Source organism: Orussus abietinus, unplaced genomic scaffold (assembly GCF_000612105.2).
Source record: "Orussus abietinus isolate OABI.00-Male unplaced genomic scaffold, Oabi_2.0 scaffold11, whole genome shotgun sequence".
Lineage (NCBI taxonomy): Eukaryota > Metazoa > Arthropoda > Insecta > Hymenoptera > Orussidae > Orussus > Orussus abietinus.
In genome coordinates this window covers 771,765-793,320 of record NW_019396016.1, presented here as the reverse complement: position 1 = coordinate 793,320, position 21,556 = coordinate 771,765, and the positions used below count along the sequence as shown (strand labels likewise).

The following is a 21,556-nucleotide window of genomic DNA, read 5'->3' as shown; positions in this document are numbered from 1 at the left end:
AACCTCACTTTTTCAAAGTGGTCGGAGTATACGTAGGGGCGAACCATTAAATACAGTCCGGCTTCGATGTTCCAGGTACCTGTACATTCCAAATTTGTTTATTTTAAGGATATGAAATTTGTTAAGCAAAATATCGAGTAATCTACTGTTGAAAGAAATTACGTAAATTATCTAGGGTTATTTTTTTTTTACTTATCCAACCCGGGTCGAGGGGGGTGCAGGGAAAGACATCTTTTTCGTCGTTTCTTGAAATTCATTTTTATTCGCCTGAATGTCGGATACGCGAACGATACAGTGGGACCTTGCTTGTTGGCGCACACGAGTAGGTATACAACGAGTACAGAGGGTGTATGTATACGTGAAAAATGCTATGCCTCGTGACTACGAGTACATGCTAATCTTGACTCGTACTATGTACAAGGTTTATTGAAAAAACGCGACGCTTCCACCCTAGCCCATTTTAAGTAATGACTCGTAATTGTTTTTTAATACCCTCGCATGTGTTATCCTCCTCGGTTTACGACGTGCACACCCATAAGCGTTGCTCGAGCATGATCGTAACTCCACCTAGTTACGGAGCTCCCGGGGGATTTTGTATTTATCTTCCAATTGTTTACAGAGGGTCTACACGGCAAAGAATTGAAGTTTTCCGGGAAATGAATTTTTTTTCGTACGTGGAAAATACATCCGTACATAGGGATATAACGCGTGAATTTGCGCACGTTCACGTCGTGTACGCATTAACGGAAACGGGAAAAGGAAAGATGACCCTCCTAATGTAACTTTACGGACAAGAGGGCGAATAAGGCACACGTTATGTCAATATCAATGCATTGTGTACAAAGTCACTGATCACCAGTCGCACGGGCTCTTCGATAGGTACAGTGGGTATGGTACAGTACGGTATTGAATGTCGGTGGGTACCGAAGGTACCGTAGAGAAGTTCTAACGCAAAACTTACTTAGGTGTGACAAAACGAAACCGGACACTGGTAAATAGCCTACGAAATCGAGAGTAATATCTATGACTGGAAAGTTGCCCTGAACCGGCCGCTGTAGTGTCGTAGAAAGTATAAACTTAATCAGTAGTCAAACGATACGAAGGAAAATGCATTCATGTACACGCACCTGCGGGACGCACAAGGCAGAAACCGGCACGTCTCCATTTAATGAATACTCGTGACAACAAGTGGCACGCACTAGCAATAATGAAACCCGACAATGATCGCCGTATCCGTAATGAGGAATTTCCTCGAAATTTTGGAATAATTAACGCGTGCCAAATCTCTCGCAACGGCACTCATTAAATGCAACACGCCCAGTCCCGGTAAAAAGTAACTGCAAGAGGTCGGAAACGAGAGCTTAGAGTCTCCACCTTACGTGTACGCGTGACTTACATCTATTTATGTATTTATATTTATACTTATATATATATTTTTTATATATATATATAATCCGTGTAAAACACCGCCGCGCCTTGTCGCTCTCGACAGAACTTGTATATACGCTCCCTATGTATACGTTCTATGTACACTATATCAACGTCCTTCTCTTTTGGTTGAACTGGAAAATGCACTTTTCCGCGACTCGATGCAACGTCGGTTATAATTTGCTGGTAGGGTCACGTAGGCTGTACGGTGTCTAAGAGTGAAGTCCTAATTGCACGAGAACGTTATTTAATTCAATGACACTTAAGTATTGTTCACTCTTCTCCGGGATAGTGGAGGCGTACTTCACCCCGCGGAATAACGCGCGTTTCAGTCGGTCGACGTTAATCGGGACCCTGGTAGGATCGGACTTTCAGACTCTTAGTAGGAAACGGAAGGTCGAGGAATATGTTATCGAGGTTTTTAACGTAGCCTGAGGTTATCAAAACGCCGGGTACTTATTCCTCTGCCTAGAAGGTTCGCAAAGTATTCTGGCGGTGTTAACGGAACGGCTTCCGGTTTATCTCCAGACCCACCGATAAAAATAACCTTCGCTCGATCCGGGGCGACGCGGAAGAGGCCGACATTCCGTTACTGGCTGAACCCTACGGCTAACTTTGAAATAAAATTATATCACTGACTTACGTTCCTGTACAATGCACCGTAAACGCATCCTCCGTGGCGTCGCGCCGAATCGAAGCGCTGGGAGATTTTCTTCTTCTTTTTTTTTTTTCTTTTCTTTCGGCGTAGTAAAGAATTAGGAACGGGTTTCTCTCTTTTGCTAAAGTTCGTCACTTGACTTTCGACGTTTTCCGGTGCGGCCACTCGCTCACCATTGTCTCATTTTGATGCACTTCCCCCATTGCACTTTCGACGAACGGATGCGCTTCTTAAGGGGACGTGAAAGTGGCATCTGAGAAATTAACCGTTTATTAAACTTTTCGCCAACCTGAGCGCACCGGATAATTTTAAACTTTAAGACAAGATCACAGAAGTCCTAAAGAAGGTCTTGAAACTCGGGAAATTTCATTTTTCGAAAAGAAAAAAAAAAATCTCTTCCTTTGGCTCTTCTCCGGGTCGTAAATACATTCTTTCTTTTTTTCGGCGAAAAATGAAATTTCGCCAGTTTTGAGATGGTCCTTAGGACCTACATAATCACGTGTTAGTTTCAAATTATTCGGCGCACCCGGTTTGGATATACTTTATTAGTATTTTCAGGTTTTCATGTATACGGAATGGCCCTTTCATATCACCTTAATGACCGTCGGCTTTTATCACTTTAACTGCTCACTGTTTCGCGAGGTTTAGAGAACTTTTATCGACGCTTTTCTCACCGGCCGAATTCGCTTGGCCGATGAGCCGCCACGCGGTGTCGAGCATCACTAATCGGCGATAGGACCTCACTTGGAATCTAATTAGTCTTGCTCGTTAAACGAACCGCCCACGTCTTGGAACGAAACCGAGGAAATGGACGAACGCCCTCGCATCGTTAATCCCCGGAATGATACGTCGCGTGTCGTCGCAAATAGGAACTTTCGGACGACGATCCGTTTCGCTTTATCAAAAGTTCTCGCGACACTTGGTGCGCAACTTCCGTGTCATCGCGAAAGATATTCGACGATGATACTATCATCGAGTCGTCCTACATATGTACCAAAGCGTGAAAATGGATAACTTTTCTCCAAACAGGATGCACCGAATAATTAAAACCATTAACACTTCATTACAGTGGTCCCACTGAAGGTCTTGAAACTCTAAAAATGTCGTTTTTCGAATAAAAAAAAAATGTATCTTCCCCGGATATGAACCAAAAAAGGGATATTCTTCTTTTGAACAAAGATGAAATCCCCTGAGTTTCAAGACCTTCGTTAGGACCTGCATAATCACGTGTCGAGGCTTTTAATTATCCGGTGCACCCAGAATAAATATTTTCACGTCTTGATGTATATAGGGACCCCTTTCGTACCACCTTAATTATCTCCCGGCAGCTCTCGGCGATCGAGGACGACGACGTGCCCGGTCGGTCCTTCGGAGTCGTCGCGAGGGTCGCGATCAAGGCGGCTTTCGCAAGGGAGCTCGCAAGAGACGAACCGGGCACCGAGATTAGGCGCGAATTGCCCGGATCCCGTTGGGCTACACCGTGCACCCCTTCCTGGACCCGTAGAGGATCTTGAGCTCCGGCACGATGATCTTCTTGATCAGGGCGTTCGTCTTGGCCGTCAGCATGTTTCGGTAGGGGTCCTTCTTGTAGACCTTTATTCCGGGTCGGTGGACCAGATAGGCGTTGTCCAGGATGAGAAAGTCGTAGTCGAGCACGCAGAGAGCGTAACCCTGAAGCGGAACGAGATTGGTTCAATCGGGTCAAGAGATTAGATGAGGATAAGCTGGATTTACGGTAAAGGGAGCGCGATGTCGCCAAAAGCATCGAGGGTCTCACCTGCATCATCTTGTCGCTCATGCCCTCCCAGCTGAGCCTCTCGTCGTAAAGGGGCTCGTCGTTGGTCCCGATGAATATCGGCTCCCAGTGGAAGAAGGGCCCGGTTCGTTTACCCACGTGGAAGACGTGCAGACCCTCCGTCTCGGGAGCTTCTTGCCACTCTTTTTCCCGCGGCACGTTATGGCATCCGGGGCAGAGCTTCTTGTGGAACGGGATGGCCGTCCCCGCCTTCAGCATCTGTACCTATATCCCCAGGGAAAAAGAGGATCGTCATCGTCGGAACGGTCCGCGCTTTTTCCCGACGGTTCCTAACTACTTAAGCAAAGAAATCCAGCGGAATTACCAGCCGCGTCTTGTTACGGGGTGGCCGGCTCTTCTCGTTGACCTCGAAGATCGGCAGAACGAACACTTTGGGATTCGGCCTGTAGAAGGCCGGGTGGTCCCTCCTTCTGATCATCTCCAGGAACTTCGGCGGGAGGTCCGGGCTCGGGTAGAGCTCGATGTCGCTCGCCAGGACGTATCTCGTGGGGGCCGACTCCCTGGCGATGTTGCGACCGACGTTCACGGGGTAGAGGAGCTTCTTCTCGCTCTTGTACATCTTCGGGGTCGTCACGTTGACCCACGGGGCAGGCCGCGAGCAGTTGTACGTCTCGGCGAGGATCTTCTCCGTCGAGGGAACCTGCCGGCACGAGTGATACATCGATTAACGCTAAACCACCGCTGAACAACGAGAAACTCGCCCATGGACGACCGATTACGAAAGGAACGTCGAGACCGCGCTAATCCGCCTACCGATTTTGGCACGTGCTTGCTACTGAAGTACAGGTGGAAGGTGACCAGCTGAGAGACCAGGGGGTTCCCGCAGGTCCTCAGGTAGGAGATTACGTCGATGCTGGCCTGGAAATCGGTCCCGGGGGCGTGGATGGCGATCGAGACCGGGGCTCGCCACCGCTCCAGAAGCGGCTCGAGGTTGTCGAGGAAGGTGTAGTCGGCGTGCGTAGTGTACGTGACGCTCTCCCAGCATCTCACCGACATGCTCATCGGCACGTAGTTGTAGAGCACCCAGTAGTCCCCTCGCTGGGCCATGCGCGGCTCCACGGACTTGTCGTTGCAAGCGACCGCCTCTCTCAGACTCAGCGGCGGCTGTTTCTCCTGGGCCGAGGTCAAGTTCTCCGTCTGCTGCGAGAAAGGGGGAAACTCAGTCACCGGGGCATTTGCATATTCGACAGGCCGCCTAGGATACGACGTCGGGGTCTTGGAAGGCGATATATCCGCTACGAGAGCCCGAGAGGGTCCAACCCCTTAATTGGAGACTCGGGTGGACGTCTATACCGAGCTTATCAGCATACACCGCCCCGCTATCAAAGTGCATGCCTTAAGTCGATAGGAAAATACCTCGAAATTACGGAAAATGCTCCCCAGGTATTTCGACGTACAGGGAAAGTCACGATCTGGCATACCCTGCTCGAACTTGACGGCGTTCGCCACCTAAGTGGGGACGATGACTTCAACCGCTAGATGGCAGTGGCATGGCATTCGGTGGGAGGTAACCAAAATTCACTTTCTCACTCGGATGAGGTAAACGTAACGAATGTGTCCTATATGTGCAGGGCGATCCGCTGATTTTTAAGCATCGCTCATTACGCATTGCGTCTCCCTTATCCGAGAAAGAAATTAAATTTTGATTATCTCCCACCTAATTTGATGATATTGTCGTCTAGCAGGGAAGCCATTGTCCTCACTTTGGTGGTGAGGTGGTGAGCGCCCTTAAGGTCGGGTCGCGATATATGTATATGATATATCTCGAAATTACCGGCTCGTGAGCGTCGAGCCTCTCCTTCGGCGCCTCCGCGAGGGTCACCGGAGAGAGCCTGGCCCTGGGGTTCGGCACCGTGGCGCCGACCTTGGAGCCGTTCCCGGTGGAGGTCGCTTGCACCGGCCTGGCCTCCTTCGCCTCCTTGGTGGACTTCCCCGGCACGGAGGCTTGCGAGGAGGGGAGCGACGAGGCCGCCGACGGGCTCTCCCGGGTCCCGTTGATGCCCTCGGAGGCTCCGAAGGCCTCGGCCAGGGGCGCCGCCCAGTTGGTTGGCTGCTCTTCGATCCAGGGCCCCGAGCTACCGAAGTGCGCGCACACGTAGAGCAGCACGCAGACGTTGAGGACCACCGAGAGGCGCAGCGCCCAGTTGCGGCGCGCGATGCCGATCATGCTCGCCCGGTCGCGGGTCCTCCGCTCCGATTTCCCCGCTTCCTAGCCCGAGGTCCTCCAAGGCGAGGACCGTGCCGCTGATCCTGGGGCTCCGACCTCACCACACGATCATCTCTCCCGGGGTCTTCGTTGGACTGGAAAGAAAAGTTACCATTAGTGAAAGTTCACCCTGATAGAAATTTCCTTATCAGTCCTCAAAAAATTAATGAATACGACGATAATGAGTACGACATAAAACTTATTCTCACGGCTTAAAATATTGTTTTGTATAGCGATTTTCGATGAAGTAATTCCTTCCTCGTTGAAAATGATTCCGGATTACGTTCTTTGTTTTTAAAAGGAAATACCGCCGATCGACTCGATCGGTGCGGAAATACGTTCGCAATCTTGATCCCCGGGAGGTGTTGGAAATCGCGGGTGTGGCGAGCACCCTTGATTTCACCCGAAACCTCTTACGAGGTACGACTCCTCAGGTTCCAGGATTTCCGGCGGTTATCAGCCGCGCACCGCGGCTGCACGTGACATTTTCCAGGGACGGATTCCCCCCTTCCCGTCGGCCTTCATCTCGACGTTTATTTAGACGAGGACGACGCGAGGCTCCCCACGAGTAGCCATCCGAAAATCCGAACCCTAAATCCATGGGTCCCGCTTGCGACGATCGGAATTAAGGACGTAAGGAATATATGGACAGAGCCCAAAGTGATTGGAATTCCGATTGACCTGCCGAAAATTTCGTGCTTTAATAATGAAAAAATTGGAAAATGCAAAAATGCAATCATTTTATTTTAATATTTACGTCCATAATATTCTTAAGTCTGTGCTCGGGATTAGTACCTTCTTCCACCCCCTGGCGGCGCAATCGGAACGAGACGGAGAGAAACGCGACCCGGTGCCGAAAGATCGGCGAAGAGAGAACCGGTTCGTCCGGATCCTCGGTGCTATTTATTAATTCCGAGGCCAGGACAGGATCTTGCAGATGCAACGGGGGTTCGACGACACCTCGAGGATCGGAAGCGATCCCGAGGGCGTCTCGAGCCTCGCCCTCTTTTCTGGATTCTTTTTTAGCCGCCGATCGGCCCGGATAATTTCACGTTCCAGATAATTAAAGGTGTTACGAAAGGTCCAGCCTATTTATATATATATATTCATTTCAAGTTTTACCACGCGAACGTGGAAGTCCCAAAATAGGTCCTGATTACGTTAATATCTTATCAAATAATTCCTTACTCTTGGTTTCGTGTAATAGGAATTTTTAGAACAATAGTTTAGTCGCAGCTGGATGTCACAGATGGCGCCCTCGGTCCATTGTAGTATCGGAATAGTATCCAAAATGGCGTTACTACCGAAAAGTATATCGATGAATTTTATTTCATCGACGTCGATTAAATTCCCCGCCGCCTTTCGTATCGCCTTAATCGGAGGGAAATTGGCTGCGATGGTAATAATACAGCATCGCGGGCAACGAGGAAACGCCCGGGAGGAGGAAACGCCAAGAGAGAGGAATTCAGATCGAAGAGCCCACGCGCTTCCGACGGCTTTGCGCGGCTCCGGAAGCGGCCGCCTGCGATACCGATACGGAGAAACGGGGAGAATTTAACCTAGAATGGGAACGTCACTGCGGCACCGCGGATAGTTCAGCATTCCTGCCGTTAAGAAAAAAAAAAAAAATGAGACGAACCGTCCGGAATGTCAGTGCCTCTCGAGTAAAAATTTCAACCCTTCTTTAACACTTTGGAAAGAAATGCCAGTCACGGGTATCGCAAAACCGATTAATAGACTTCCGGTGAAAATTTAGAGAAAAGTTGTATAAATGTTCCCACGTTTTGATATATATACATATATATACATAGAATGACACTTTCGTACCACCTTGATACCTATAATCGGAGGTCCTAGGTAGGACGAAAATTTCGAACGTCCAAATCGGATTCTCGACCGAGTTTGACCGATCTCCTCGACTTTTCATCGGAAATGAAATTCCTGGCGATTGTTTCCTCCTCGGATCTTTCCGGTGTTTACTTGGCGGGTCTTTAGCCGTTTATTAGCGGCGCTGCAGACTGTAACGCCGGCATAAAAGGCGAGAGCAGACCCGAAGGATACCACCGTCGTTAACCGAATTACGAGCCGAGACTCGAGTCTCTCTTTCTCTCTTCCTCCCAGCCGACCTTCGTCGGGATTTACGATCGCGCTTTCTCGATCGCGCGAGGCTTATCAGGCGCGGCCTTGAGGTGGACTATTAAACGATCCCAAAAAATGCACCGACAAAAAAAAATAAATACAATACGTCATGTAATATACGTGCTTGTCTACGTGTACATTACAACGTATAATAATAAAAAAGACAATCCAAACTCACGTGGCGAATCGTTACTCTCTAGTCGTTGTTATAAGTGCAGCGAGGCAGTCTCCGTATCTTTTTTCCGCACTTCACTTTTTTTCTCCTCTCGCTCGAATTTCATGAATGGTAATCGATGGACCGATTAATGGTAATTAATTCCGTCCGGCAATCCCGAGGCTCTTTATTTATGGTTCCGCTTCGTTCCTCCACGTTCCGTCTTCCGCGGATCAGCTGATCGGGTAACTCGGTAGAGTTTCGCGAGGAAATTTCAAATGCAGGAAAAAAGGGTGAACGGCAACGACTCGGATTAACCGTTCGGTTTGTAAATCGACGTCCAGTACCGAACATTACCGAGTCGAAAAAGCCTCTGGCTAGGGCATTTATCAGCGAGAAACGAGTCACGAATGTCGACCGACCTGATTCCGCGCACCGAGTAGACCGGACCTTTCGAGACCCTGCAACGAGGAGGGTCGTTAAACGGAAAGACCGCCGGTCGAAGTCGCGAAATCCCCCCCAGGAAAATCGGTCGAAAGAGGTGATCGATGGGGGATCGATTGGTCACGCGGGGGAAGTAATCGGGGATGCTGAGGAAACACTCCGTGCCGATCGCCGATCGTCTGATAAGGTCTCGATAAGTCGATAATAACGAAGGATCGATCGCGGATCGTTAACCTCGGCGGAGAAGCCCACGACTCGAGATAATTAATCGGGAGGAATTTTAACGACGCGTGCTCGGTGATTTTTTTTTTTTCAAAACCACTCTTCAGAGAAATATGTAATTTTACAACATTTATAATCGAGGTGTTACTCGGACGTGGTATAATTTTACTAATTATACTGATTTCGCAATATACTTTTAAATTGATATTAAATTCACCATTAAGATGTCGAATTTTTTAATTTTACTGCAACCTTACGTAGTAACGGTGTTTGAGTTTTAGGAGTTTTTTCTTTTTGTTATCAGTGCAGGTGCGTAGATTTCGCAAGGATTTCTCTTCGCGGGAGGAGCTCTCCAGCCTATCTTCGAGCCGAGGCGGTCGCGATGATAAAATGACAATGACTAATGTTATGGGCTTTTGAAACCCGACCGATTGCGTGCCGGCGAGATATACACAATAAGAGTCAATGTTTAGGAAATGCAGCGATCTCGGGCCGACGTGCGTTCCCCTTTGTTGTCGGTATCACGGCGGCGATTAAGCGGCAGAAAGGATGATTAGGGAATCGGCGAGAGCGTGCCCGGGCACAAGGGATTCGAGGGAAAATCTGAAAAGAGAAATGAATCTACGAGCAAGCGACAGGTATGGAAAGAAGGAGAGAAACTCCCTTACGCCACCTGACTGATGACCCGAATACCGCCTATCAGTTATCGCGTTATCAAAAGACGCCTTATCTGGGGACCGAGGCTCGATACGAATGTTCCTCGCGTCTAATGAAGCGCCATTAAGCCGGGAAAAAAATTAATAAAGCGAGGGAAATCTCCAGGACGTCGCAGGATCGACGACCCCGGTGGCATCGATCCTTCGTCCTGCGTAAGCGCTATAAAAGGAGTCCTTATATTGAAACCAAGGCTAGATACGAATGTTTCTAGCATCTAATGAAGCGCCATTAAGCCGGGAAAAAAAATTAATAAACGAGGGAAATCTCCAGGACGCCGCAGGATCGACGACCCCGGTGGCATCGATCCTTCGTCCTGCGTAAGCGCTATAAAAGGAGTCCTTATACTGAAACCAAGGCTAGATACGAATGTTTCTAGCATCTAATGAAGCGCCATTAAGCCGGGAAAAAAAATTAATAAACGAGGGAAATCTCCAGGACGCCGCAGGATCGACGACCCCGATGGCATAGATCCTTTATCCTGCATAAGCGTTATAAAAAGACGGGATTTCTTCGGAGGGACGAAAGCGGTCAAGAGCGTCCAAGATGACGTCCGCACCTGTCGTCGGGAGGAACAGGACACCTCGAGGAACGAATCGAGTCCTAACGTCGAAAGGATCGAATCGAAGACGGGATTATCGGCGACAGGTGGATTTTATCGTCGACTCGTTTTTTCCCCCGCGGTGAGATTTTATTCCCTCGTCGACTTGCCGACGACTTGTCCGTACAATTGCGACCGGATGTACACGTATCGACTGCCGAGCACGTCGTATGCGGAAGCGCGTGCGCGCCCAATTGAACGTAATCGAAAGAGGGCGATTAAAAAGCGGATTAACAGGGATTTACAAGGGAGCGAGTGGTTTAACTCCGTAATACCATTTCCCAACGTCTATGTCACAATTTTCTGTCTATTGAGGAGATGGGTCACTTACCGTCGAGCTTCGTCGAGTTTTCGCCAGTAAATCGCCCGAGATGACTAAAGTTTACTGATATCGGTACTGACGGATAAGCGATAAGAGTCTGCCCGAAATGTTGGCCCTCTTTCGGGTATCTGATAATTCCTGGCTCGCTATCGGTTCCCGCGACTCGATCGATAGCGGTGCAATTACTTTAATTAGTCATCCCCTTTTCCTGGAGAAGCGAGTCCTTCGGGGAGGAGTGCCATCTCCTGAGACTCCGCAAGGAAGTCGAGGCCTCGGCAAAACGGACTATCGAGCCTCGCCACTAGTGGTACGATATTCGATTAGTCCTTATCAAAGGAAATCTCTATAACTCCTGGCCGGGTCATTCATCGAGTATTTATGGACCATAAAGCGGTTATTAATCGGCCAGGCAAAAACCACAGGATGGTTTAAACGACTCATTAACCTTGCTCCCAGGAACCGCGATTCGGGGAAAGGGGTCGACGCATATCGAGGGGCACTCGTCTCCCTGATTGCGAGAAATTCAGGGAAATGATTGGAAAATTAAAGGATGCGAGGAGGAAAGCGAAACGCACCAGGGCAGCTTAGCGACGCGTGTCGTTTCCTCTTGCAAATTACGGAGCTTGTCATTTACACCCGGCAATTCGTGGTCCACTTCGGTTCCTAGAAAGTGCAGAAATGAAAGATCCCGACGGCGAAGGGGAACCATTCCGCGCTGCGGTTATTCCACGGGAATTACCTATGTTTCCTATTTTTTTTTCTCCCCCCTTTTTTTCGACGATTGCGTTTAGCAATTAGTCGCGTTATCGACGTCACGTCGGGGGTACGATAGCCATTAAACGTTAAGTTGCAATCCCGGCTCGGTTGTCGCGGATGTCAACGGTCGTTTCGAATACCTAAACAATCGGCTGGAGCGTGTCGCGGCATATCTTACGAAGCTCGCGTTTCGAGCTCATTAAGTCGCCTTCTTATCTGCGGCGTATACATTTCCTTTGGACGTCGACGACAATGTTGCGCTACGTCAACAAACAAGTCGGACTGTCAATTGAAAGTCACGGGGCCACCTCGAGGGAGCTCTGGGTGGCATCGGGGGGGGATGGTAAAGTTGGAGAAGAAAGTGCGACAGAGGGCGAAAAAAGAATTCTTTTTTTTTTTTCTCTCGAAATTGAAATCTCACGAGCTTCAAGACCTTCGTCAGGGCCTCCATAATCACGTGTTTTAGATTACCCGGTGCACCAGTTTGGAGGACAGTTTTATAAATATTTTGACGTTTCGGTATACATATGTAGAATGACCCTTTCATATGTGCCCATAATGATGGAAGTGGTCTAAGTCATGTATTTTTTGTTTCGAAATTACATTGAATTCATTTAGTTTAAAATAATGTGGTGTGAAATAACTGATAAAGTCATTCTTTTTTTTTTTAATTTTGACTTAGACCACTTTCATAATTATGGGCACATATCATTTTAATATGGCGTCTCATGTCATGATCGACCAGGTCTTCTCGTTATCCGGGGATATCTTGGGCGGTAACCGATGTAGATCGAGGAATACCGGGACCTGGGAGCGTCGGGAGGTACTTTGGAGCGAACTCGAGCCTTATCAGTCGGCGGCGCCGATATCGGTTACCTAGATTACCCGAGGTATAGGCCGGATAGTTTAGTCGCGCCATGGTGATCGTCCTACTCGTGCCTGATACTCCCTCGCGAGTTTAGATCCGAAACGCACAGTGATTTACGTCCCAGTGAGCGGTGCGTTAAATGAATCAGAACGTGCCTCGTTTCTTGATAGACCGCTCGGTAGGGTCGATTATGCCCACGCATATTATCGGTGATTGCAGGCCGCTCCTACGAGCCTCCGAGGTCATCCCGATAAAGCCGATAGGAGAGGAAAAGGGCGCCGAGGAAGAGGGGCCACGTTGCGTGCGCGACGAGGGGGCGAAAGTGCGTCGATACGGCGATAACGGGGGAGAAGGAGAAATGGGGAGAAAAATTAGCGAACCCTCGTCGGCGAAGTCGCGTCTCGAAATCCTGACGGCGGGTAATAAGAAAAATATTTCCTTAAGGCAAGGAATAATTATTTCACTCGAATGAATCGTCATCGTTCGAAAGAAACGTCGCATCGACATTATTCCAGTTCATTTGGGCCAAATAATAATTATTTGCGTTATCACAATATTTTTTCGGATCAATGACACTTTTTTTTTCTTTTTTTCTCAGGGTGATAAGAAGATCAAACGCGTCATTGAAGTCGAGGCGGGGCTGGTGTGCTTCGCTCCTACTGATGGATTGGAAGGTTAAGAGGCAATGGAAAGGAAAAAGAAAAAGGCTGAATGTGCAACCAAAGTCAACTCTTTGTCAACGGTTTACGACTCCACCTGTTGCGACGTATCGCTACAATCACCTCCGAGGACGTTACCGAGGGAGATGCTACGCTACTCCAGGTGACGTATGCTTTATGGTGCGTCGATTTTTTACCGACCTGTCGCGACGTTGATATATAATACTTTTTGCCGTAGCGAGGTTAAGGCGATATGAAGGAGTCATTCTATATATATATCGAAACGTCCAAATATTTATAAAACCTTCCTCCAAGCAGGATGCACCGAATAATTTGAAACGTTAACACGCGATTATGGCGGTCCCAATGAAACATTTGAACCTCACGAAATTTGATTTTTCGCGAAAAAAAAAAATTTGCATTGGTCCTCAAAAATATAACATTTTTCTTCGAAAAAATAAAATTTCCCGAGGTTAAAGACCTTCCATTGGGACTTCCATAATCACGTGTTAAGGTTCGAAATTGTTCGGAGATAAGTTTTATGAATATTTTATATACATTAATATGACACTTTCGTAACACCTTAAGTGGCGCTTGTGGGGCGATTATGAGCTCGCTCGTATGTGTGCGGAGGACGCGGATGTGTATGTATGTTAATTCAGGAGTCGAGGCCTCCCCTATGGAATGAGTGAACAGGGAGTACAGAGAGCACCGAGAGCATACGCGGCTGTGCTCCGGAACCGGTTACCTCGGTCTCTCAACGACTCCAGCAGCAGCCTTGAACGAGCTGCGCTCGGCGGCGGAAATCAAGCCGTACAAATTCTACCGTCCAAGTTCAGGGTTCCTGTTCGTGTTCCACCGCCTACCCGGACACATATTCATTGGCCATTCGCCGAGCTCGTTCCCTTCGTCACGGTACATCGGGCCGATTTTCAAGCGAGCCGCGAAATCGCGAGGGGCCGCCATCTTGTTTCCCTCCAGACGTCCGGACGTCTTTCCAGGACTGCGAACCGGCTCGAGGATGACCTCTCGGCGATCTCGTTTCTTCGCTTATTTTTTTTTCCCTCTCGAGAAAATTGCCCTTGCCTGACCGATATTCGGTAACGCCAATCTCGAACCTCGTAAAAAGACGCCGTGGAGGAAGAGAAAGAGAGAGAGAGAGACGAAATTGCTCCGATTTCACCACCTGGTGAAAAGTTGTGGCCCCACGTTATGTGCCCACGTGTGGAAATTACAGCAATCGAGGGGCCATTCACTCGGAAATCAGCGAAAACGATTTCCTTCTTCAAGAACCGATTGCCTTTGATTGTATATGATAAGGAACCATGGGATTCGGTACCAGACAATAGTCGGCCTTAAGGTGATATGAAATGGTCACCTCAACCCTGCGCCCCTGCTCGATAATTATTACCGTATGACTCACGGGGATAATTTATGGCGGAATGCATTGAGTCGGGTGCAAGAGCCGGATGGAGCGAGCTCGATTTTTTTCTTTTCCGGCAAAAAACACGCTCCGAGGACGAATCGCCGATCAAGCGACCCGTGGAATTAATCCGAGTGGACTTGGAATTAATTGGCCCCGCGAACCGGGGGCTTTTTTTCAAGCCTCTCGTTTTTGTCCTCGCCACGAGTGCGTGAATGGGAGTCGTACTTTTATCGAGCATAACGTTAGCGGCGTGTCTCTAAGTTTCCATAGCGCCAAGCAACGCGAAATCGAAACCAAGTGAGTCAGGCTAGACGATAATGCAACAATGGCCGCGCGGAATGCGACCCAGGATGAATTCCTTTTTTTCTTTCTTTCCCGAACGCCTTTTCGTCATCTCGAGTACGTGGCTTGCCAGTCGCGCGGCCTGTTACTCCTACCCGGCGTGTATTTCTTAAATCCGATCCCACATAACCGGGTAATCCTGTAATCCGCGTAATGGAAAGGCGCCATTTAGTGCGCAATCACGATCCCCGGCGATGTGTCATCTTCGCGCCGACACCGAGAAAGGCCTTCGGGGACTAATTTCGGGTCAAGACCTCCGTTAGGAATGCACAACGGATCCCCGTGTGTAACTTGGCGCGTGTGTCTTTTTCAGTAATTCGCCAGCCAAGAAGGACGCGGTCCCGAAACCTGGAGGGAACCGTGGCCGCCATTGCGGCGTCCCCGGAAGGACGCGATCTTCCAAGATGGCGGACGCGGTCTTCCAAGATGGCGGACGCGACGTCAGCTGATCGGTAAGCAAACGTCAAATGCCAGGTCAGACGTCTCCGAGGGGAGTCGGAGATGTTATCCCGGCTTTCACCGAGACCACACCAGTTTCGATTCTCCTTTTTCCTTTCCCTCTGGCAGCCGAAGGTCGCGAGGCGCCGTCGAGACGAGCCACGACCCTTACGTCACCAGAATACGTGCCAAAAGGGAGGGCGACGCAGAGGAAATGGCCGAGGAGCTTCGAATTCGACGTCACGTGGCCCGATGGCTCCTCTGCCGCAGCGAGATAGAGATTAGAAGAGGATCGAGAAGCGCGACGTCAAACTTTCCAGTCACGTGACGAGAAGTAAAAAAAAAATTATTTTTTTTAATACAAATGAAATTTCATGAGTATCACGTTCTTCATTAGGGCCTTCCTAATCACGTGCTGAGGTTTCAAATTATCCGGTGCACCCAGTTTGGAGAAGAGTTTTATAAATATTTTCCTCGCCTCGTCTTCTCGTCCCTTAAACGCGCATCGCCGTGATAAGGGTCTCCTAGAGCGATAAGGTCTCTTATGATTTTTTACTCCTCCAATAGCCGCGACTGAAACCAATCCAGAGCGAAGCCTTGTGCGGTAACGTACTTCCATTCGCCAGAAATGCTAATATGGATCAATAACTCTTTTACCGAATGCGGTAGCGCTCGCCCTAGGAATCCGTGCACGAGTCCTAGAAACACCTGACACCCTTAAGGCGATATGAAAGGGTCATTCGATATATATCACAACGTCAGAAATATCGATACAACATTTCTCCAAACTGGGTGCACTGAATAATCTGACACTTTGACACGTGATTACGGAGGTCCTAATAAAGGTCTGAAAACTCGGAAAATTTCATTTTTCGAAAAAAGAAACCATTCTTTGGGTTTATACCGCAATAAGGAATTTCTCAAGTTTCAAGACCTAAAAATAATGTCGATGAACCAAAGAAATACTGCGTTAATTCAAAGAATAATTACTTTACTCAAAATAAACCCGGAATAAATCGGATGCAACTTCGGAATTATGACGATTAATTTGAGTCAAGTAATTATTCTGGTTAAAAAAAAAATATTCCTTTGGTACTATTCGAAGAAATCTCTGTTTAGTTCGATGGATGTTTATTCTCGGTGCATGTTTCGCTATAAACATTGCGTGAAAAAAAAGAAATGTTCAAGCGGTGTTGGGAAAGTGAGCCTGCTTTGCATCAACAGTTGCTAGGAGACGAAGTGTACAAACATTACAGACTCGAGGGTTTGCAGTACCGTGCAATATTTTCGGACGGTGATACTCGTGGGTATAAAATGACTGCGCTCTGCATCGCGGATATAAGAGGTGAATCAATCGAGGATGCGCAATTCCCGATTAGACAATCTCGCGGCGGGTTATTTAACAACGCAGGAATGGGGAATTGGCGGATAAAGCAAGCCGGATAAAAAATGAATTGCATTCAATGAGCGGCCGATTAATCGAGGATTCGTCGGTGTCATCCTCGTCCGAGGATCGCCGAATGAATTAACCGGTGACTAACTCGGTAACTTCCTCATCGGGATCCTCCCCGGCCTCCTTTCACGTCGGATCGGAGTGATTTAATCCTCCCAGAATGGATATCTCGATTTGAATCCAACTCGACTTGCGATTCCACCTCCTCGGAATATCTCCGTTCCTCCATTCACTCAGATAAAAAAAGACTTGACCGAAAAAAATATACATTGCTGACATTAAGTGTCGCCTGAACCATATGTACTCGTGCATTGAATCATTTGAAACCTCAGCACGTGATTACGGAGGTTCGGTGCACTCAGTTTGGGGAAAAGTTTTATCAATACATTCACGCTTTATATACATAGAGTGACCCTATCATATCGCCTTAACGTTCAACCCAACTACGAGAGTTATCGATCGGCCATGTGGAAAATTGTCTGGGAAATTCCAGATAACTAGGACTTCCACGTTAGGAGTTCCCAGCCATAGCCAAGGTAGGCCTAGTTACGACTCGCTCGGCGATTCAAGATCATTTTTCTTGGTTAACGCCAAGCCAAGACCTAGTTAGAATTTAACTAGGCATTCTGCGCTGAGAAAAAGAAATTTCATTAAACCAAAGAAATATTCTATTAATTTAAAGGACAATTATTTCTCCAAGATAAGGCGGGAATAGATTGAATGCAACGTTCCTTCGGAATTGCGGCAATTTATTCCAGTCAAAGAATTATTCCTAGAATGGACAAAATATTTCATCTTCTTTGGTTGAATGAATTTCTTTTTTTTTTTAGACAATTTTCTCCATACTTCATGTGCTCATCCCGGTTTCTTATCGAGTGCAATCAAGTGCACGGCATTAATGAGCCGACGTTTATAACCAGGCTCTCCTGTTAAACGCACTCGATTCCTGTGCCATCGATCATCGGCATGAGCAATATTTGTCAAAATGGCCGTTTATATGTCCATGAGGGGCTCGTGAATAACGCCGATGAGAGACGGCCGGGACAAAGGCTTCCATAAAGTCGGAAAAAAGAGAGACGGCCGCGCTTCTCGTCGATGCGAGTCGATGTCGACGTCGACGACGGACGTCGGGGAAGGGCGGGCATACGACGTGTGTCGCTTAGGATATAAATAATTCACATTTTCCGACCTGCCTCGATATATCCACCGGACGTACGAACCCATCCTTTTCCTTCTCGAGAAAGGGAACGAAGTAACCCCGTGCATCGTGACGTCATCCCATAACCGGCCTATTAAAAAAAAAAAAGAAAAACAAAAAAACCTATAGTTGTACATCTTTCATGATTTTCATTCAGACGTGGTGTATTAATTTCCTAGAGTTGTTTCACTCATTATTATTCAGGAAACTATGAACTACATATTCACTCAGGAAATCATGGATTTTAAAAAATTAAAAAAAAAAGGAAAAAAATTAAGAAATAATTCATACACTTTCAGTACATAAGGTTCTTAAAGAAGGAAATGATTTTCATCGATTTCCGAGTGAATAGCCCCCAGAATGTCGTAGCTTCGTTATTCGCGAAGAGGAGGGCAAACAAGGGAAATTATTTTCTAACGCGTAATTGGGATCGCACTGTTAATTCTTACTTTTTTTTTTATGTCAATACAGACGCGGGACTTTTGAATTAGAGAAGAATTCCCACGGAGGATGGTACGTCGTAACGAGTTGAAATATCGCACGAGGCTGTGACCTGGAAATGGGAACCGAGACGACAGGTGTACGGGTCGCATCGCGAGGGAAGACTCCGGTCCACAGGTGAATTTATTTTCAGTTTGAATTTGAAATTTCACCTTTCGATTGCGCCCACCCAAGGCCGAGGCAACGCACTGGCCGCATAAAGGCGAGCCGCGGGCGTTTCCTCCCTTTCCAACAAACCGCCCAGCGAACTCGATTCGCCGATGAATAAACATTTGACCAGGTTAAGCAACTAACGTTGCACCTCTGGAGAGGGTTCGCGGATATCAAATGAAGTGCGGACAGCCTGACGATTTGACGTTTCAGATAATACGAAAGGGTCGTTCTATATCTATCAAAAGTCAAAATGTTTATTAAACATTTCTCCGAAGTGGGTGCACCGAAATTTCAGCACGTGATTAAGGATGCCCAGAGGAGCGTGGTGGGCGTGAAATTTCATTTTTGCAAGAGGATTTTTTTTTTATAAATCCCAGACAAGAAGTATTTTTTTTCTGCCGACCTTTTTAGAGTCGGGGATCGCGCGAATCGCGAAAACGCCCCGAATCCGGGCCCTCGATTAATGGAGTGACAAACTCGTTCGAATTGCAACTCTCGGCCGCACTTTCGGCGACATAGTTGTCCCCTCGTCCGGATCGTTTCGCCCTGTCCAGGGAATTGCAACGCGCGTCCATATTCCCTCCACCGTTTTTTCCCCGAGGCTTTCCAAGTGACCGAATATTTTCTTAACATTAATCTCAATCGCCTGGACATGATTATCCACGATGGATTTCACCACGCGCGTCCTAATCACTCGAATGAATATTCAACGGTGCGGACTCGTACTTTCCTAATTCTTCCGTTTCCTCATAAATGGAAACGCGGAAGGAGACCGGCTCGCCTTTCGTCAACACGCAGAAAAGAGAATTGACAGTCGTAACGAGAAATTTAGCGATGCTTCGAGTAAACGCGAACGCTTGAAAATGGGCCAGGATAAAATGTGCAAATATCTTTTCTTTCCGTCCGCAATTTGTACACGGAACTCCTCCGTCGAGCGCAATTTCTTTTCCTTGTCGTAGGTCGGCGAAGCCTATCGATTCGCCGCGTCCGGTATCGATATACCAGCTGACTATCGTCGGTGGCACACTGAACGTAATTCCGTTAATTACGGACTTCTAAGCCCTAACTCTTTTCGAGGTTGCAAAGAGTGGCGCAACACAGAGCTGTGTCCACAAAGCGGCCATTGTTCGGAAAAGACGCTTAAGATGATATGAAAGGGTCTTTCAACAAATATGAACCTTCGAAATATTTTTCAAGCTTTCCTCCAAACTAATTGCACCGAATCACTTGAAACTCCGACACGTGATTATGGAGGCCCTAAGGATATTTCAACGTCATACATATGTGCCCATAATTATGAAAGTGGTCCAAGTCATATATTTTTTGTTGAAATTACATTGAATTAATTTCGTTTGAAATAATGTGGCGTGAAATAACTGATAAACTCATTTTTTTTTTTTCAATTTTGACTTAGACCACTTTCATAATTATGGGCACATATACAGAATGACCCTTTCGTATCACCATAAAGAGCTAAAAGCTTAAAAGAGTGCACGCAACGTAATCCCTCATAGTTTGTTCAAAATCATAGAAAATGAGTGAAAGATTATTTTAAAAGCTTGTATTCGTATAAATTCTCATAAGGTCCCAGAGAATTTAATCACTGGTTGTATTCTCGTCCTTGGTCATATACTCGGCTGATATGATGAACTGGGAACTCTAAACGCAAGAAATGGCGTTTCAGGCAGTCGGTTCCCTGTTCTCGGGCTTGCCGATCGGGTTCTGCCCCTTTCGTCGGCCCTTCGATCGAGCCCGTTACCTCCATGATTTCTCGGAGCCCCGAAACCCGCAATTAATCTCCGACTTGACCACGGGTGGGTATCGATTCTTCAAAACTCGCGGACTCCACTCGGCCGACTCGCACGAGCTGCACGGGGCTCGTTACTTTGCAAACGATTCAGACGATGCAATTTCTCTTGCGGCATCTCATCGTCGGACCGAACCCACTCGCGGGACGATTACAATCTGTTCCTTCGACCTATCGATCCTACCTACCCGGCCGAACGCAATAATTAACGAGGAGTACTTATGGAGAAATTAAAGCCCCCTTGAATCAGTCAATTCGATCAAGACACATTTTTTAACCCTATGCCTACTACAGATGCCTAAAGGCGTCCGACATTGGGTCCAATATTGCCTGCACGCATAGTTGAATTTCGCCCATATGTCGGAAGGCTATGAGTTTAGATTTAGAGTTTAGATAGAAAAAAAAAAAAATTGTTGACTCAGTCTTGGCCAGAACCGAAATGACGTCAGCTCTCATATTTCGATCGATATACAATTATTGAAGGCTCCGAGATGGGAACCGAAAGTGTCAGGACAATTGTGCAACGATTCAGAACACTCTGGTAATCGAGAAACTCGTATTCGAACGGGAAAAAGGCAAAAAAGTGTCTTATGCGCTTCTATGCTGAAACGATGGTAACACGAGGTCTCGGAGAGAAAATTTAGTTGCCACTGAAATCACAGATGGCACGGGGTAGCCCTCTGCAGTCAATTAGGGCATCGAAAATCATGAATCCGGGGGGATTCCTGGAGTCTTACTTCGATCTATTTATAATTATTGTACGTAAACGACATATAGAGTGTGCCATTTAGCACAATATCGAATTTAATTGGGCCCAGCTGTTGATATAAATACGAACACCGGTAACGTAGATATTTAAAAGAATCTTTTTTACCGACGCCGATGAAATTTCTCGACGTGTTTCACTTCACCTTAAGGTGAATAATATTATTCCAGATTCAACGCCAGGCAACAGGATCCTGTCGTGAAACTGATCGTCCTCCCTTCTCCTGTATTTCAGGGAGTACGTGCGAAAGTGCAGGGTGCAATCCAGGGTTCCGTCGTTCCGAGGTCCTAAAGGTAGACTCGTCTTAGGATTCTCATAGAGTGGGCAATTACCTGGAGGACGTTGGCCGGGCGTCCAGATGAGGTCCCCGTCTCGGAGGTTCGCCCGGCGCCGGGATTATCGGCGAAATAGTCTCTCGATCATCGTCGAGGGGTCTTTTCTTGGAGCCTCCCGGCTACATCCTGTCGCCAGCTGCAGCTGCACCC

The 21,556-nt window shown here is 47.5% G+C and overlaps 1 protein-coding gene and 1 long non-coding RNA gene across 5 annotated transcripts; one reads left to right on the top strand and one right to left on the bottom strand.

Annotated features, from left to right (window-relative positions):
• Positions 1-244: 244 nt before the first annotated feature.
• On the bottom strand, positions 245-21,535 carry LOC105704122 (beta-1,4-glucuronyltransferase 1). Of its 4 annotated transcripts, none has more exons than XM_012433074.1 (6): positions 21,404-21,535; positions 5,677-6,203; positions 4,656-5,042; positions 4,207-4,542; positions 3,864-4,106; positions 245-3,757 (listed from the first exon to the last, which is right to left on the bottom strand). In XM_012433074.1, exons 2-6 carry the CDS (start codon positions 6,067-6,069, stop codon positions 3,560-3,562), a joined length of 1,557 nt encoding a protein of 518 aa, XP_012288497.1. In that variant the 5' UTR covers positions 6,070-6,203; positions 21,404-21,535; the 3' UTR covers positions 245-3,559. The 4 variants fall into 4 exon arrangements, with proteins under 4 accessions (XP_012288497.1, XP_023290426.1, XP_012288499.1 ...); XM_023434658.1 differs by having other exon boundaries at positions 4,656-5,039; XM_012433076.2 differs by lacking the exon at positions 21,404-21,535 and adding an exon at positions 17,836-17,879.
• LOC105704126 lies at positions 12,945-21,397 on the top strand. The gene is made up of 5 exons (XR_001104428.1): positions 12,945-13,150; positions 15,069-15,207; positions 15,323-15,527; positions 18,316-18,462; positions 21,306-21,397. It is a non-coding gene; the product is annotated as an uncharacterized LOC105704126 (long non-coding RNA).
• Positions 21,536-21,556: the final 21 nt, after the last annotated feature.